This window comes from Larus michahellis, chromosome 5, assembly GCF_964199755.1.
Source record: "Larus michahellis chromosome 5, bLarMic1.1, whole genome shotgun sequence".
Lineage (NCBI taxonomy): Eukaryota > Metazoa > Chordata > Aves > Charadriiformes > Laridae > Larus > Larus michahellis.
In genome coordinates, this window is record NC_133900.1 from 28,144,901 (window position 1) to 28,164,249 (window position 19,349).

General features: G+C 41.7%; 1 protein-coding gene across 14 annotated transcripts in view; it reads left to right on the forward strand.

The window, feature by feature from the left end:
- SLC20A2 (solute carrier family 20 member 2) overlaps positions 1-19,349 on the forward strand; it is a 58,553-nt gene that overhangs the window by 8,355 nt on the left and 30,849 nt on the right. For 5 of the 14 annotated variants that reach the window (XM_074589349.1, XM_074589345.1, XM_074589338.1 and 2 more), the window contains exon 2: positions 17,022-17,572. In XM_074589349.1, the coding sequence (XP_074445450.1) occupies positions 17,284-17,572 (289 nt within the window). In that variant the 5' untranslated portion in view covers positions 17,022-17,283. Of the gene's footprint in view, positions 1-10,672; positions 11,134-11,213; positions 11,303-11,650; positions 11,901-17,021; positions 17,573-19,349 lie in introns of those variants that run through there. The other 9 variants (XM_074589344.1, XM_074589348.1, XM_074589343.1 and 6 more) reach the window with 7 other exon arrangements.

Consider the following 19,349-nt stretch of genomic DNA (forward strand, 5'->3'; position numbering starts at 1 on the left):
CAGCCTGCCAGTAAATTGTCTCTTCAAAAGAAAACAGGAAATTCCTCGGTTGTTTCAGGTGACAGCCAGCGTCAGATCTTTTTGACAATTATTAATCTTTTTCTGCAGTTCTCTTTCTGCATTTAACAGTCAGCAGCCTGGGTGCCTTGTAATCTGTACGGTGCATATGCTGAATGTAGACATCTGATTAACGAGTGAGGATGTCAATAATAAATTGAATTACTTGTCAGTTAATTTCTGATGCTCAGAGAGAATATGGAGTTATGAGTATGGAACAGTGAAATGGTAGTTTCTGCTTCTTGTGTACACTGATCATGGTAAAAGATTAAGAATCACTGTGGTATAAAATAATTGGATGGTTATCTGGACATGTTCTGGATGACTTGCTGACGGGATGTGTGTGGCTGCCTCGGCTTTTGTGCTCTGTAAGCCTTCGAAATCTGTGATAGTTGCCTTTCAGTTGCCTGAGTAGGCAATAGCATGTTTCACAATAGTGGACATGATCACTGAGGTGCAGGCTTTCAGGACTGTTTGCCTCCAAAACGCTTCTGAGGGTAAGGACTACTCCCAGAGTTCAGAATATGTGTTTTTCTTTGACATATAATCCTTGCACAGCAAATACATTTCTGTCCGGTTACTTGACAGCTATTGTTTCTGCAATAACCAGAGCGTTGTCAGAGGGTTTCTCGCTTTGACTGTCCAAGGCTCAGTTATCTTCTGTACTGCAATGTGCAAGAACCAAAGCCAAGACCTTTTGTGCTCGGATGTGACTGTGTCCCTATGGCTGTCCCTCGTTTCTAGTGTAAGAGAGCAGGAACGGCCTGTTGTTTCGCTGGGAGGAGTTGGCGAAGGACTGTGCTGTCTTTCTGAGTGAAGTGTGCCCTGTGTATGGAGCATGCTGCTGTCAAGTGTGTTTGTAGAAGAAAAGGAGGATTTCAGATGGGACATGGAATTCTGAGAATTTGAGATGGTAGCTGATAAGAGGTAGGATCTGCTCTGCCTCTGCTAGGAAGAGATTTTGGTGCTAGTGTTTATTTAAAGATGGCCTTAACCCTAAAAGGGAGAGAGAAAATTACTTTCATGCTTCTGTCTGGCTGAGAGCTGGCTGGCAGAACAGCTTTGGTGCCTGCTTATCTGCCCTGAAGGCTTCATGGCCGGGGAGGCTGCAGAGATCATTTCTCCTGCACCACCTCGTTCAGCGTTCGGGCAAAATCGTGAGGCAGGCAAATGGTTTGGGCTGCTTGTTTGGACACAAGATGGCTGTATCTCCATTTTGCGGATGAGTCATCCCTCTGCCTTTTTGTTGTTAGACTCTGAACAGTGTTGCTGTTGGCTTTGGGCCTGCTTGATCCCGAGTTTTGGATGGCAGAAACAGACAGGCAAGTCCACTCCGCCACAACCCCAAATTTTATGACATGAGTCTGGGGACAAAGACACGTTGAAAGTACCTTAGGCCTTTGTTACCTTGTAGTTAAACTGCTGTAATGCAGAGAAAGCGTCTCCTCCGGTACCCGATTAAGTGTGTAAAAACACAAATGTATTGTGGAAGTTGCGTATATTAAGGAGCATTGGGGAAAGTAGAGGAGAGGTTTACATCTTTGTTTTTCATCTCAGTTGAGGGCTAGAGCTCTACTTACTTGGACAAACGGGTCCTGGGTAAAGATAACTTGCATTGTTTTCGGTAGCAGATAAGTTAGTAGATGGGTCAGCGGTTTCTTTTAGTTGAGCTGGCTGCCGCACACTAGTTCTGCAAGCTTGGCACCCGACGATGTTTTGCACAGTATGTAAGGCTAGCTGGTACAGGATTTCTCCTGCTCATCATGTCAGGAATGGAGGTGCACATGGGAGATTTCATTGGTTACCCCCATTTTGGCAGGCAATGTTTACATGCCTAGTTTGGCAAAAGTTTGCTTTTGTGAAAGGAAACTGATTTCCTAAAAGGAACTTGAATGAAAGTTGGGATTTTATTAAAGACACAGAGGCATATTATTATTCATCTTTCCTTGCTTCATCCCTGTGATGTTTCCTGTTTTGCTTCTTGAGATACAGGTGTCATGATGAGGAGCTTCTCAGAAACAGAAGTGGATGATGAGTGGAGATGAAGAAATCATACATTTAAGAAGTTGGCTCAAGTTTCCGTTACAGGCATGGAAAGTTTCTGAGACCAAGCCATGTGAGAAGAACATGAGTAAAGAAGAGGGAGATGTAGACCCAGACTTTCTAGAAGGGATTGCAGGATTTGAGAGGACGCTGCGCTAACTTCACGTAGTTTGCTTGCTTATTCATTTACCTGCGCCCCTGGATTGTAATACTTTGTTTGCATATCTGTTTGGAAGTTGAAAAATCCCCTCACATCTGTGTCTTTAATATAATCATGGCTTCAAACTTGTTTTAGGAAGAGCAGAACATTGCTGTAGTTTTTATTTGTGGATTAGATAGCTTTGTATTTGAAATCAGTTTTGGTTTTTTGTAGAAAACTACATTGAATATGGAAAAGATCAGACCATGACCACTACAAAACGGGAAATCACGGGTTTTGCTTGCCTTTAATAAACAGCCTTTGCATAAAGAGTATGACAGGTGCATAGGTAAAAGAAAAAAAAAGAGTAGTTAGCCCTCTAATTTGAGTGTTTTTATGCTGTCCTTAGACAGATGTCAGATTCAAATATTAATCAGTTCAATCTTTTTTTATTTGACTGTTGGTCACAAAAATTTTCCAGGTAGGAAAGGATTCTTGGCAGGGCTGTGGGGTTTACATGCAGCTTAATTCGTTTTGAGTTAGGGGAGAGCTTTTTAGAAACGTAGGGTTTTTTTAACATCTTGGCTGTTAGGTGAAGTATCTCCAAGGAAATACTATCCATGCAGTCCAGCAAGTTACAGTGCTGTGAATAGACTTACTTTTAGTAAGTCTCTGATAAGGAGTTACTAAGACTTTGACATATATGCCTTTAAAATTTTAAAATTAAGTGTAGTTTCCTATATTGGACAGTGTTGCTGGTAGAGGCAAAGAGCATCTTTATTTTTCTTACAAACTCTTATCTGTTGTTTTACCCTTAATAAAAGGCTATGGCTATTTTTGCATACTGGCCGAATATTTGGCCTTTAAGGGTATATAATTAGTTGGAAGAGTAAAAGCAGTTGTTCACGGACTGTTTTTTCTAATTAAAATAGTTTGAAATCATATAATTTTAGTTTCGTCTGAATAGATATGATTAGTGTGTTGGAAATACTTTTACAGTGGATATAAAGGGAACAGTTGAGAGACAGTGGCTGAGAATGTGTTCAGCTATTTTTGTAGCTAACAGTTCTATTTTTTTCAGTCTCTTTACTTAGATATTTTGGTATAATTTAGCAGCTAAATTACATTTGGATACAAAAACTATTTGCACTTAGTAATATTTATATTTTAAAATAGATATTACTGTACTAATTGATAAGTAAATCGCAATGAATGTGAGAAAATCCTGGCCTATGTTATTACTTTGATAGAAATTTGAATATGGGATAGTATTGTTTGTACCATATAAAAATGTTTTCATGGATTATTAGCTGCTGAAACTGAAATCAATAAACTTTAGTTACTGTTGTTGACTGGAACAAGTAAATCTGCACACTTCTGTTTTCTTCGTATTACCTCTGCCTCTACGTTCACCTAGTGTTTCTTCCAGCATTACTCCTTTCATAGTATTTGCTTTTTTTAGATTCACCCATGAGGCACTCTCGGTGTGGGTTTTTGCATGTTTATATGGAAGACTTTCTTGATGGAGAACTGTGCCTCTGAGTTTGTGCAATTACTTTGTTTTCTGAATAAACCCTAGAGAATCCCAGACAAAATAAAATCCCAGGACTAGTCGAGTAGCCAGTGGGCCAGTTTGTAATTTTTTTCATATTTTAAATATATTTGTCAGTAACTGATGATTGTATTTTAAAGTAGGTACAGAATAGTCTTCTGCACACCTGAATTTCATGTTAGATAGGGACACCAGGTATCCTAGGTTGAATGAATATTAATGAACAGTGTGGTCTATGTTCTGGTTTATTTTGGAGAATGGTTGACAAATTTTTAAAACTGGAAAGGATTATGTTTATTTTAAACCCCTGGTACTTCAGATTTGAAAGAAACAAACTTGTAATATAGCCCAAATTTATTGTAAACTGTTTAGTTATTTGTATTAAATGAAATGACTCAAAGGAGTTTGTGTCTGCTGAAGATTTAAAGAAAACAAAATCAAATTGCGGGAGATAATTGGTTAAAAGCTTGGAGACAGCGTTGATTGAAATATTAAGCCCATTTGGGGAGTAGTGTATTCCACTGCTTCAGAGCAACTGTTTTCTTCACATTATTTTATTCATTGGATTTAATTCAACATCTGGTTAATTCAAGGCTGAGAGACTGATTGACAGTTGAAAAAAGGCATAATTGATTTTCCCTTTTTAACTTATGCATAGAAGAGATAGAAGAGAAAACGACTTCTATGACTTCTGAAGGTCTTGGTGACCAGAAACAACCAGATGTTTATTAATTATGGATTCCTTGTTGAAAAGAATTTATTTTTTCCTGAGTATTCAGTGTTCTTTACATGATGATCTACTTGCTCGTTTGTTTTATGGATAACACTGAGTGATTTTTTCCTTATCAGTATGACAGAGGTAGACTGTGGTCCACTCCAGGTCTTGCAAGAAATGTGCTCCACGTGTGCTTCCATACTCCAGAGGACTCTCATCTCGTGACATGGTTGTCATACCTGGCTGCTGTAGACTTAATTTTATTTATTTATTTACGTTCTTTTGTCCTTTTTTGCTTAATTTTTTCCCCGATACTTCAGCGCTCTGGGAATTTGCACCCTGCCTTGGAGTGGTGTGGCTCTTCTCTTGGTGCTTGTATGGGGCGGAGAGGTCTGTCAGTGCTGTGCCATTTTCTTGGTCATTCTCTAGGTCATTTTCTTCCAGGGAAACGCATAGGTGTAGGGAAGTCCCAATTCAAGCTGTGGTGGGCACAACAGGATCCTGGCATGGCTAGCTCTGATTCTCACCCTTCTCCAGAAAGGCGGGGAAGAAGGGAGAGTTCCTTGTGGAATCCCCTTTGCTATTCCTGACCTCTCAGCAGCATCCATGCTATCTTTCTTCCTCTGGGCAACTGCCGGGGTGCTGTAATGCACCACTATCACCAGCACAGCTCAGCTATAAACACCTTTTTAAGAGGGTGAGGCACATTAGCTGCTGGCCCTGTTTGCTGGTGCCATGTACTCAAAGAAATATCTTCTGCTACTTTAATGACTTTCTTTTCTCTTTATAGCCTCTGTGTCAGCAAGCGGAGAAATTCTATCTGTTCCAGCTCTTGCTGCAGACGAATACACTCGTCAGTTCACTGGAGGCAATGTGTTATTCTGCTGGTACCTTTAGGAAGACTCTTTGTATTCCACCTAGATGTAGGCACTGGACCAGTAGGCACATGTAGGCACAAACGCCAGTGTTACCAGGGTTTGCTCCCAGGCTAGAAAAAGCCCAGGTAAAACATGGAGCCATCTCTCCATGAGCAGTAACTCATCTAAGGCAGAGAGAGTTCTTGATAATAAGATCCCTGACCAAGCCCACCATATGGGGCTGGTTTGTAGGTCCAGTTTTTCTAAGATTTTCAGTGCTGATTCTCATACGGGAGAAGCATTGAAGTGCATCATTTTCCTTCATAGAGGGTAAAGCCTAGCTTTTCTTGACCTGCTTCACAGGACCACATGCCCTTAGTAAGTCCTCTTAGAGGTGTTCACTGAGCCAAGTACCCATCTATGGGACATTCTTTGGTGTGTTGCATTGGCGATGATTTAATTCCTGGACAATGTGATAAGTTTATTGGCCACCTGTTAGCTCCAGCAGCATTGTCAGCTTACAGCGAAGTAGCTGTGACGTTAACTCTGCCTTGTAGGTGGAGCTCAAGGTTTTTGCTTCACCATCGTGCTCCTCTTGTCTTTAGCAGCAAATGCTACAGGAGGTAGATGTGGACCAGTACGTGGACTCTGAAGAGCAGAGATAAGCAGCTGCTGGATTTTGGGGGGGAAACAGGCCTTTTAGTTGGCAGGTGCCATTCTTTGCATGGGCTCCATACAGAATTAGGCACAGTCAACAGCCTCCTGGTGTAATATTTGGCTCCTGTTCCTATGAAATGAAGCCAAGGTCACAGCTTTCATTGCTGTTTCCACCTTTATATCTTTATTAATGCAATGCTTATAGGAAAAAAAAAAAGGCAACAGAATTTCCATTGTCACAATGTATTGGCTTCATCTACTTCCACTTACCCCCATAGCCCTGGTCGGCACCTCTGAGTGTCATGGTCCCTCTTTGGTTGTGCCCCTGGTCCTTTCCTCCTTTTGGCGTTCAGCTAGCTCATTTCAGCAGCAGCTGGTCGTCTGTCCTGCTGGCCACACCGATTTTGGAGGTTGCCAGTGAGAGCCAGCCAATGTGGTTTGGCATGTTGATAGCAACTCTCTCACTCCAGCTCCCTTTGAAGAGAGAGAGTCATTGGACTCAGGGGAGCCCCAACCATCTCTTCTGGCTCAAGGGGAAAAGACTCCACAGCGGTTATTCTCTGAAACCCAAACCGGAATGGAAATGGCAGGCAATCTGGGGCTTGAGGTGTCAGGTTTCCTTTATCTGAAAAATTCACATTGTTGACTTTTGGCAACCGCACTCTGGCTTCTTACCAAGGAGATCTTTGCATAAGCCTCTGAATTTGCAAAATTTGTATTTTTGGAGTGCCACGGGGGTGTTTCATGGGCAGTTTTTGTATTCTGTGTAAAGTCAGTATAGGTCTGTTAGTAATTCAGAATAATGCTTCTTGAGTTGTCAGCAGTAGCCAGGGCTCTTAGAAATACTTCGCCCATGCTGATTGCTTTCTTCAGATATGGGGCTGGGGAGGGGAAATGGTGGATTAAGCTCAGGGAGGCTCAGAGAAGCAGTTCACCCCTTTTCCTTGGGCTTAGTATGGATGTAGTGCGCTCAGTCTCCAGTGAATCAGCCAGAGTCATGGGCGATACGAGTCCAGTCCCTAGCATTAACTGGGCCAGTGCTTGAATCAGCATTGGCCAAAGCCCTGCTCCTTCAGAATGGGTTTGCTGCCTTTGAACTCCTCCTGGCTCGGTGTGGGTTTGTGCTGTGGCAGGGGTTGGAGCCAGCCTGGCTCTCCCAGGCCACACGGCACCCGGAGCCTGTGTCATCCTCTGCACCAGCCTTGGCCTCCAGCAATTCCCGTTGTGGGTTCCTCCTTTTCATTTTCCCAGGGCTCGCTTGCTCAATAGTTAAGTGTGATCTCAAGCAGGGTCACACTCTGTACCATGGCAGCTCTTCCTGCATGCCTATGCAAGCACAGACAATTCCTCTTGCCCATCAGGAAAGGACGTCTCCTAGATGGAGTGGCATGTTCTCTTTGAAAGCCTGGGGACTTGCCGGAAAAAGAGGTTTGGACAACAGTGTGACAGAGTTCAAAGCCATCAAGAAAGTCCATCCAAATGGTTTGCTTCCACAGAGCAGAGAGTTGTTCCATGCCTGAATGCCAAGTGACTTCTTAATTTTTATGTCTACCACATTAGACTTTCCAGAGAGCCCCTGAGATGGTTGTTCTTGCAGTGAAGCACGAGTGCATCTCTTTCTATTTGTAGATTATCCTGATAGATAACAGAATGTGTTGGAGCTTGCTACCCAATATGCAAAAGCAGGTGTGCTTTTGTTGGTTGGAGCTGGCTCTTTCCAGCTTGAACGATGTTTGTAGCTCTCTGCAGAGCAGATATTCAGAGTTTTGTTGGTATTCGTTAGGCACAATGGGGTTGCTGAAGCACCCAGAAATGGTGCTGCATTTGATAGAGCTGTGTTAAATCTCCGTTAGCCTTGAGGACCTCAGGATTGATTTCCAGGTCATGATTGGTGTGTGGTGTCCTTCTTCAAGTCCCCCATGGTGTAGATGGTCATGGGAGCCTTCAAAACCAAAAGGAAGAGTTTTGCAAGAGCTGTATTTCTTTGAGATACTATGTGGTACCTGTGCAGTCATCTGCAACCCGTTCTCATTCCTTCTCGTTAATTTTATTCTGGTTTGTAGATTGAGGGGAAATCACGGTTCCGAGCCAGGGCCAGGGGCAGAAATACTGATAAGGGAAACAAAAAGTCCCCATTTCTGGCTGCTTATGGCTCACAATTTTAGAGTACCAGCAGGTATGTGAAAGCCTGAAAGCTCCCATTGCTGGTCAGTAACCTTATTTAAGTTGGCACAATGTAACTGGAGCAATGTTCTGCAGCTTTTGGATGTTTTTATGGTACTTCTGTTTCTGACCAAATGAAGTTTACAGGCATTCAGGTTCCAATTCTTACAGGTTTTTATGTTAGAAAATTATAATCATCCCCCGTTATTTTCTACTCAAAATGTATGTATTTTAAAATACATATAATCACTTAAATATGTAGCGTTCCCATCTGAATGGCAAAAAGGCCATTTGCATTTGATATAAAAGTTACATTAAGTTGCAAATTACTGTTGTTTAAGTTGTTACTGGTAAATGAGAACCTGGGTATCTTTTAGAAAATAGCTGATGCGGAAATGTAAAACAAAGGGGGTTTAAAATTAATTATTGAAATCGGCATGTCCTATTATATTATTTAAACCAGAATATAAATCTGCGTAGCGTGGGCTTGTTGAATCAAACAGGGATCTCTCAATTGTGGATTTATTAGAATAAATTACAATTAAAAAAAAATTGTGGTATCTGATCAAGATTGTTATATATGATATTTATAATTTCTGCAAATATTTTATTTGATTTGATGGGAACCAAACTGATGCTGCCATTGCCAAAAGCCGATCCTCATAATTTATTTTGTGGTCATATAAATTTTCCTTTGCCTGCTTCTTTAGTGGTATTCCAAATTGTAACTTTTTAATGGTCAACCTATCTTGGCTTGAATTTTCCTGTCCCTGAGGTCCACAATGCTGATTTAGCAGAACAAAAACTTTGAAGATATTTGCTTTTCTCTGTGCTGTTTATTATATCCTTTGCTTCGCCTGTAGACCGAGCCCTGAAGCTTAGGTCAACAAGAAACCACCGCTGTGGTCGGGCTGGCTCATGGGAAGCAGCACTCAAATGGTTCCAGTTTGTTGTTCTCCTGGATCCCAGATGATTCCCACAGGTCCAGCCGGCAACTTCTGGCTTTTGAAATCCATGTAGATAACTCCCAAATAACGTGTCCTTTCAACGGTCTTTTTGCCTGCATCTGCACGCTGGTGGTGGTTACTCTAGGCTGGGTGAATGGCCCTTAAAGGAGAACTAGGGTGAGTTTAGCCCTTACTCAGACCCTTCGGGTTTGAGCTTTACCAAGCCAGACATCAACAACTTGTCAGCTATAAAGAGAACATGGAATAATATTTTGCATTCTTTTTTTTTTTTTTTTTTTTTTACTTTATAAAGTTAGATAAGTGCTGCAAGAAAGTTTCTCTGTGTGTGTTTGTTCACTTCCTTAAAACCTTGGATTCCAGACTTATAAATACAGGCTGACTTCATGTTTACAATTATGATCATTCTCATTTGAATTGATTGATGCTACTTGTAAAACAAAACAAAAAAAAAGCATTAAGATGTGTTTAGATCTGCAGGAAAAGATTAATCCTCTTGTTAAAATATGTTGCTTTTGTACATAAGGGAAAACCAGTGTCAAAGTGTCAACCTCTCTCACTTTTCTAAAACTGGGAAGCCTGTTTGCCAGCTATTACAGATGTAAAGGAAAGACTTTACAACCAGACTTAGGAGATGCAGCTTTTCACAAAGTTAGCACTAATATTGCAAGCTTAATAGTAGTTGGGTATTGACCTTAAATAAAGAGTCAGCATTTCTTACAAAGAATCATGGCCTGATACTTAGAATTCTTTCTTTGTTGGGGACTTTTAATGTCATCTCTGCGTTGCAGATTTCTAGCTGGAGTTTTGCCCTAATTCTTTGCAGAAGATGATGTAGGCTTACTAATCCATGTGAGTTTTCTTAAGAAATGTAAACCACTTTTCAGATTTACCAAATTATCCCTGAATATCGTCTTCAGCTGAATTTAACCAATTTAGAAAACTTTTGCCTCTTTGTTGAGAAATACCCTTTATTCAAACTTGAAAAAAATAGATGAGGTAAGAATTACGTTTCCAAGTCTGTGTTTACAAATCTAAATCAATGACTTGGCTTTTCTCAAATGTTCAGGACACAGAAAATTTACCGATGTAAGTTTATTATGTTGGAATATGATGCCATGGCTTTGAGTGACTCAGAATGGAGTAAAACCTAAAAGTTAAATTTAAAAATCATTTATTTATAAACCATAAATGTGTCCAAATAAATTTGTGTCTGTCAGATTTTTAAACTGTGACAATGCAGTTTTGATTTACATTCCTTTTTGCTGAATAAAGTGGCTTAATTGCGCTATATAGCATTAAAGCAAATATTTTATAAAAAGCTAAGCTGGGTGCTTTTAGGCAAACATTATTTTTGCCTTGACATACATGCAAAAATGTTTCCCACTTAAAGGAAAGTGGTTGAAGGAATTTGGAATTGGGTAATTTAGGTTGAACTGTTGAAAGCTAAGTTGCTTGCTTAGGCGTCGTTCCAGTCAAAACTTGTGCACATCTTTAACTTTCTGCAGTCTGTGTAGCCTGTGAGACCTCTGCTGACATGGATAAAGTAAAAAGCATGCAACACGTTTCCCAAATTGGGTGTATGCACCCTACTGTCACATGCACTGGAATTCAGCATGCGTTTAAGCGTGCTTGTGAATAGAAGACCTGGGGCTCCTCAGAGATTACCTGATTTCACCAAAACTCCCAGCTGGCCGTCAAAAATGAGATTTCCTTTCTCGTCTATGCCTACGCTTGGGGGGAAAAAAAAAAAAGGGAACGTTTTGTTGCTTTTAATATGAGCTTCATTGGATTGGTTTGTCTCACTAGTGCAGTCGTGACGCAGTGTTGTGTTTTATCAGTGCCCACCCCCGGCAGAATTCTTTGCTTAAGAGGAGGCAGATTTTCACCTACTGAATAAGACTCTGGACTTGCATTGATGCTTCTCGGTGCTGGCTTGTGTGCTCTCCTGTGCCGGAGTGAATTTTATCCCCGAACTGCCTGGTGTAAGTTATAGCCCTCTTTCTCCCTTCTGGAAGTTTGCATGTTCAGATGTGACTGTGCTGAATGATAGGATGTCTATTTTAGACTTCAGCCTGTATTTACAATCAGGAGAGGGCAAGTCGCTGGAAGAACTTAGCTTCTTTTTCTTTTGAAACAACTTTTAAATTCTGGGTGAGTTTTTAAAGATTTCTGTGCATGGTTTTCTTCTGTAAAACATGTTTTCCATAACCATGAACACTTGTTTTCTCTGAATGGATCTTAAAAATCTGTAGTGTCGAATCATAAAAACCACTTGCTTGTTAGAAGGACTTTGTTCAGTCACTGAAGGATCACATTGTCCTTTAGTTAGAGAAAGAGATATTTATCAGCAAATGCACAACAAGGACTTGTTGATACTTTACCTATCTTACTTGTTTGTAGAATTGCTGCTTAAACGTGACTGCTGTCTGTGTTTTTAGGGAATGTTTTCAGCAACAGAATCTCCTGCTAAATATTTAATATGCATTTTTGACCTTTCAGTGGTGGGAACAGAGGTTGATAGGGGCTAAGAAAAGGAAGCATCCTCTGGAAGTTTTGGGAGCTGGCGGTGACAGTCCCTCTCTGCAATGTTAAGCTGGATGGGAGTCCTTGGAAAGCGATCAACTTCAGTCGTGCTTCCATATCGAGTAGTAGCGTGATGTATGCTTAAACGCATTGAGAACGTGTTAAAATAGGAACTGATTGATACAAAACCTTCTTCTGTGGATGCAGTAACTGATGTTTTTTTAAAGTAAGTTGAGGGTGCTTTTTGTGTACTGGAGCATTAACCTTGCATCATGCTTGGCCTTGTGACAAGTCCTGTGCATGTAATTTAGAGCCATATAGGGATGTTCTTAGTCTTGAACCACTTGAATTAATACCACCTTCCATATCATGAATGTAGTATTAGTAATTTAAAGTAGACAACTTGTGAGCCTTGTGGCCCGAGGACCGACTGGAAACGATAAGGACTATTGATGTGAATGATGTTAATAGCTTTGGTTATAAATCGGGCTTGGTTTCTGTGCAGTGCTGTGTTTAGTGCCGATACACTGGAATGTCAGGTCTGGTATGAGTTTATATACATAGGTGGGAAGCCTGACAGATCGATTTTATATAAAGAGCAACATACAGAAATTAGAGGGGTATGGAATAACCTCCTAGAAGCTGCTGTCTGGTAAGCATTTGGGGCAGACTTTTCAGACGCTGGTAACTAGGAGTGAACTTGCCTGTCAGTACAAATTCAGTGCGACCGTCTATCATGAAATGTCTGCTTTTTTCAACACTGCAGGGAAAAGAAATCGTCCCCCCCCGTCTGTCTTGTCATAATGTGGAGTAGTTGTAAGACTTATCTTCAGAAATGCTACATTAGCTGCTGTCTTTTGATTTTTTGCTCATACTTGGGCAACAACAAAACAGTTAAAACCGGGACCTCGCTGAGCCTCTGTCCCATCCGAAGTAGGAGCAAGTTTTCAGCCGCAGCATGGGGCAACTTCTGAGAGCAGAAGAGCTGTGTATCGTATGATCTATATATATGGTATGAGCTGCCTATGGTATGATTTATATACCTTTCAGTGTTTCAGAAGTGCAATAGGTTCTTCCCTAATTTTCTGTGAAAAGAAGATTAAAGGACATCGGGGGCGGGGGGGGGGTGTCTCTGTTTCCTTTATGTCACGCAGTTGGATTGCTGATGGGTAATGCACTCTGATTGCTGCCCTAGACTTTGAACTTTGTCCTGAGCTTTTATTTAACCATTCGTCCCTGTTGTTAGATGTTTCTGTGTTCTCTTTTGCAGCAATTTGTTTGGCAAAAAAACCCCAAGCAAAATAATAAAAATGACAACTTTGTTTTTCAAATTTCATATTATTTTTTCCCTAAAAACCTGTCTAGGCTTAGAAGCGTACTGTGAATAGTTTCCAGGAGAGCTGTCTTAGTAAGTGTCCATATAGAAACATGTCCTAAAATGATCTCCTGATACCAGGAGATTCTGACTTTTTCCTGGGGATTCACTTGTCATTCTGCATGAATCAAGGTGCTTCCTTACCTAGATTTTCTTCCCTTAGGGAAGAAAGTGCACTTTGTGTTGACAGAGTTACAACAAGATGTTTAGCTAGCAACAAAATAAAGTCCGAGGGGGGTGTCTGGATCATCTGCCAGTGAGGCAGAGGGACGTGCTTAGCATTTCCAAAAATCAGACTTTTCTCACTGAGGGGCAAGTTCTGTAAGTTTCTAAGTCCACTTAAACAGTTAAAGGCTTCAACTCGGACTTCAATCTCAGTTGAAGTTAAAAGCTTCAATTCCTCAGTATGATACTCTAATTGTGGATTAAAGCAAACTATATTAGCTAAAAATCTTGCCTTAGCACAAAATTAGCTTCTTACAACTTGAAATTTCATCTCCACGCATGTCCTTTTGCTCTATCAGCCATCAGAGATGCACGCTCCAGCTTGGGGTCCTGCAGCTCCCCGGCGCTAACACAGTTCCTCTGCCCTGCCGATGCCCAGGGCTGAGCTGGCAGCACGGCCGCTGCAGTGGAGGCTGGGCTGGCTCAGGAAGAGTTATCTGAGGGGTAAATAGGAAAACGAACTTTTCCACCCGGGCTCTGCTGCAGGAGCGTGGCGCAGCCGACTGCGGAGGCCTTGGTGGAGAGGAGGTGTCGGTCCTGCAGGTAAATGGGAGGATTCCCTAGCATCTGCCAGGTCAGGTTGAATTGCATTTGGCACATGTAGGGGCGTGTTTATGAAATATAAATAAGTGCAGGAGAGAAACGGGCTAGTGGCTCCCACCTGTCATGCAGAGACCAGAAGATCTGCCATTCCCTACTGTACGGCATTTTTTCCAGTTTCTTTTTTGTCCCAGTAACAACATGAAATACCACAGGATCTTGGGTTAGATTAGGTGATGAGGGGCATAGCTCAGCATGTCTGAGCATGCCAGATGTATTTTGGGCTCTAGAAAGAAGCATGCTAGAAGACTTAGTCTGTATTTAGTCACTGGCCTACTTTGCAGGATATTTTGCATTTCTGAAAACTTTCTCAGCAGAGATGTGCCTTTTTTCCCCCTTTCTTTCTATTTCTTTCTTTAAACGTTTAACATCTCTTGCAGTTATTTAAGGTTGAAAGTAGTAGCACCTAGTCGTTCACATGCTGGCTGCATGTTAATTTTTAAACATGTGTTTATTCCCTTTCCTCTTTTCCTTTGGATTTTCATCTTGTTAAAGACAAGGCTTGGCTGTTGCTGTGCTCTGTCACTTGTGCAAACGCAATGGACGTCAAGTTGAGCCTCCCAATTTTTGGAGGAAGCTCTATTTCGAACCATCACCTTGCATAAAATGACAGGAGGGGTGACTTCTTACTTAAGACACCCTTTTCTCCTGAGGCCGTATATCCCATTTCACGGGGAGGGAGATTATGTAGCTGCCTCTCAGAGCCCTTTGCCAAGAGCCCTGCTGACAAACTTTGGGAGACTCACAAGGAGTTTTAGGAGCTTGGAAGTCTTAATTGCTTTGGGACCATCTGGAGTTCTTCTCCCCCTCCCTCCCGGGGAAGCTAATAAAGGCAACCTTGTGACTTAGTGGTTTATTTTGGAAGCTGCAGGGACTTGCTGTGGCTGGAGGAACCAGATTTGGCAAACATTGTCCCGTGAACTCCCTTGCAGTGGGGGAATGTCACAATTCCCCTTGCTCTTCCTCATCCCAGAAATTGGGTTACCACAGTAAATTGGTAGGTTGGTTGATAAGTGGACAAAAGACACATCTCTGTTGGGAATAGCGTTCATCTTGTGCGTCCGAAGGAAATGGGTCTGCCAGTGTCTGTGCATGCATGCGTGGATCTCAGTCAACTTTGCCCATTTTCAGGAGAGGAGACTGAGGCACAGGGGCTAACTTGGCAAAGGTACTGTGTGAATCCACTCGGAATGAAGAATTTAATCATTAATCTTCAGGATCAAGGAAGGACCCTAGTCCAGCACTTCACCTCCTAGCGAAAATCTGAAATACATCATAGAATCTTTTTAATGAATGGATTTAATGGAGTTTTGTCTTCCTTCACAGGCAAACAAGTGCTAACTCTAATTGTTTCTTCCAAATATTGTTAGCCTTTTCTGTCTCTGTCAAGTCCTTTTCCACTCAGTGGGCTGAGAGCTCATGAATTATAAAAGGCAACAAGTCTTCAAACATCAAAAATGCATTGGTACTTCATTTTCACATGTTATCTCATAGTATAAAAATCCTTATACAAATGTTTTTAGCCGCTAAGACCTTCTGAGATGTTATTTTAAAGTGTAAGGCGTTCAAGGATTGATGTCTGCTTCATGTCTGGAAAACACTGGAGTGACAGTTGTTCAGCCAGTTTGGAGCCTGGAGAAAGAAAGAGGGACATCTTTTCTGCTGAATATGTATCTCTAGAGAAAACATCAATCCTTGGCATCAACTTCAGGGTTTTCTAGGAAACACTTACGTATAGATGTGGTATTTTCCTGTTGGTTGTTCTCGAGGATCTAGCATCTTAGGAATGTCCTAAATTTCTTTTATTTTTTTAGTTTTGCTATTATTTCAGAGGTTTCAGAGACCTTTCTCCCTGCCACCGCAGGACCTACATTACGCTGGATTCATCGAAAGAAATTAAGCATGGTCTTGAAACCATGGGTATGAGACTGAAGTGACTGTGGGGAAACTGAGAGAGAGCAGGAGGTGGGCTTCGGGCATTTCATCTGATAACTCCTAGTCTCTTGAAATGCTTCTTAAAACGGGTGGAGTTGGCTGATGGGTATTTGCTGCTACATGTTAATTTGACCCCTTGTCATGTCCAAAATGACACTTTTCTGGAGCCAAACAATATGGATAGGAAAGCAGAGGGTGGCATGGGACGTTGTCATGGCGGCTGCTAGCCGAAGAGAAGTAGCCAGCAGAAGGGACAGGTGGTTTGGCAAATTTGCTTCTAGCTTTTGACCAGCTTGACATCAGTGTGGGCCTTGTCGCTCTGCTTAACAGGCTTTTGGATGGTGAAGGTTTTATTTTTTTAAAGTCCCTTTCTCTCTGTCCATTTTTTCGGTTTGAAAGACCTCACTCGTTTTTTCTGATTAGACTAATTAAAATGTAATTCAAAAGGCAGTCATAAAACTGAAACCATCAAAAGAAATACTAGAAGGTGTCTAGTTTGAAGGTTTGAATATAATAAACCTGTTAGTAAATGGTAACTGTCTATAGGTAAGAGCAGAGAGCTCAAAAACTTTTTTAATAGACTTCCCTAGACCTGCAGGAATACATGGGAATGTCATGATTATTGTGCTATTTCAGTGACTGAGAAGCTGTGATAACAGTAATAGATGAATATTAATGCTTTTCAGAGTATTTTCGGTGGTGTTTCCTAGACAGGCATAGAGATAAAATCATTTTTCAAAAAGGAGTGCGTCCCTGTCTCCGCTGATAGCCTCGTGAGAGCTCTGCTGAGGTCGGTGGAGCTAGGTGATATACATCAGCTGGGAATCAGGCTGCATGGTATGGTCTATATATTCTACGTGTCTTATATTCACTGGGTGCAAAGAGCCAAAAAGGATCCTCCTTCTAGAAGGAGAGCTTATCGCACTGCTCGGTAAATGCAAAACAAACAAAACCCCCAACTAAATCCTTTTAAATTGCTCAAAAGGTTTTCTCGGTCAGTGATATTGCAAGAAACATATTGCTTTGGAGGTGACCTAATTTTAACCTTTTCTGAATTGCTTTATGATTAGAACGGTCACATGCTGAGGTAGGACCCCATTAGTGGATTTAAATCATCTGTTTACTTCTGAAAACACGCATTGTTACGGGCTCTGCTGAGTATTCCCCCCTTTTTTTTTAATTTTTTTTTTCCCTTTTTTTTTTCTGTTGCAGGACAGAACATCGCAGTTGTACCAGTTTGGGAGCAAAATATGGAATGTGTTTCACTGCTGACCGAAGGCAGCCAAATGAACAGTATTTATAGTAGTTTGAAAATCAGCAGTTAGCAGTTTCTTCACATTCTAACACTACCCAGCACTTTCCAGAGAGAACTCATTGTTTACAAGAAATCTGCTTTCCAAATCCGTTACGGTGCCCTCCAGCCTTGACTATTAACTATTTGCAAAGGGGAAGCTAATCTACGGTTTGGGGAAAGATGGCAACGGATGGGTACCTGTGGATGGTCATTGTGGGTTTTATCATTGCTTTTATTTTAGCCTTTTCGGTGGGTGCAAATGATGTTGCCAATTCTTTCGGAACGGCTGTGGGCTCTGGTGTTGTTACTTTACGCCAGGCTTGCATTTTGGCTTCGGTTTTTGAAACCACTGGCTCAGTATTACTGGGAGCAAAAGTAGGAGAAACGATTCGGAAAGGTATCATTGATGTTAACCTGTACAACAGCACCGTCCAGCTGCTGATGGCAGGAGAAGTGAGTGCAATGGTTGGTAAGTAATACTTTCCTATTCCAAGTAACGTTCGTTGTGTGTTTGTCATCCTGTTCCTTGTGAATATTGTTAATTAAGTCTTTGCATCTTCTGTATTTGCACTTCTGGTTTTCTGTGAATGCAGGGGCCTGTATTCCTTTTTTTAGTCTCCTGTGTTTTTTAAATGCTTCTATTCATTTACATTTTTCAATGGTTCAGCCATTTAACTAATAGAAGAAAAAAACATTTAACATAATGAATCATATATATGTATTCCTAGGGTACTGAAAAAATTATTTTGGAGATTTTTTTGATGGCACATGGAAAACATGCAAGCATAGCATTTGTGACTGTACGGAAGATCCTACAGAAACAGCAGTTTGCCATGAATACGTACGAGAAGGAATTACCTAAATCGTTTCAAAAAATTACAGAAAATCCAAACATATTCGCTTAAACTGATTGTCTAGCTGAGTGATTGCAATTAATAATACACTTCACCCTTGTCCATGGCAAAATTAAAGGAGCAGTAAAGATAGTAAGGTCTTTTTAATTTTTCTGACTCAAAGCGACAGCAGTTCAGACTACCTTAGAGTCTGCTCCGCGTGCTCTTGTTTGCAGTTAAATTAATCTCCGTTTAGAACAAATAGTGTATTCTGAGGTAAGTAACATTAAGCCACGGTATTTACTCTTTGTTTATATGCAAGAGGCTTTGTGCGCTTTTGGAGCGCTCCCTCAAGGATCAATAGCAAACCTGCTTTTAAAGAGCAGGAGGCAGCAGGAAGGAAACCCTTTCACTGTGGGAGACACAGCCCAGGCAAGGGGCCAGCCTGCCCGTCCCACCACCACTTCTTCAGTCTGGCAGGTCCCTGGCATCCCACGCCAGCGTGAGGTGGTTTATACCAGCATCGCAGCGTCCTCTGTTTGAAAGGGATGCTCCACTCAAAGATTTTTCTTCCTTAAACCTAACCTAAATATTATTTCCACCTACCCCCTTGAACCTCCCCACAGTTTTCAGGCAGGACCTGCACATGAGATAGGTGAATCCGTGCAGAGGTCTACTACATGCGGTTATTTTCCCATTTCTTTGGGGAAATGGGAAAATTTGGCCTTTTTTTTAAATTTTAATGGCTCAAGATGGACATTGAGTGCCAGTTTCTGGACTTGTCTGAGGTGGCTTTGTGTGCTTAGAGCAGGGAGGTGGTTCACTTGGGCTTTTACTGCTCCTGAGCCTCCTGAGGGTTGGCCACCTTCCCCTGCCCAAGGGGGAGAGGGGTTGACTAGCGAGAAGTCACTGCTGGGACCGCAGACGCTTCGCCAAATGGTCCCTCTGTGATGCTGCCAACTTAAACCACATCAAATGCTCTTGGGCACCCCCATCAGTTCCTCTTTCCCGGTGCCTCAGAAGGTCAGCCGCAGATTTCTGGCCTTTCCCTCAAGCTGTCTTCGTAGTACCACTCCACTTGCATCATTTAGCCTTCTGCTTCTGGAGATAGCTCCATCATTTCCCACGGGCGCGTGCCTGGGAGCAGCGTGCACTGTCTGAAATGTAAGTGACCTGCATCTTCTGACCTTCACATTCTTGACAATCATGGTCCCCATTGAAGGGAGGGTCCTTTTCCTTTTCTGTATCTATTTATGGCACCCTGATCCTGGCCGGGCAAAGTTTTAAGTCTCAGATACCCCCTGTGGAGGCAACTGGCCAGAAGCTCAGAGAAAACAACTTATTTGCATGCATATTTACATAAGCCTGTGTGAACTTCATGACCACTTGCATTCCCTCCCTCCAGTAAGGGCA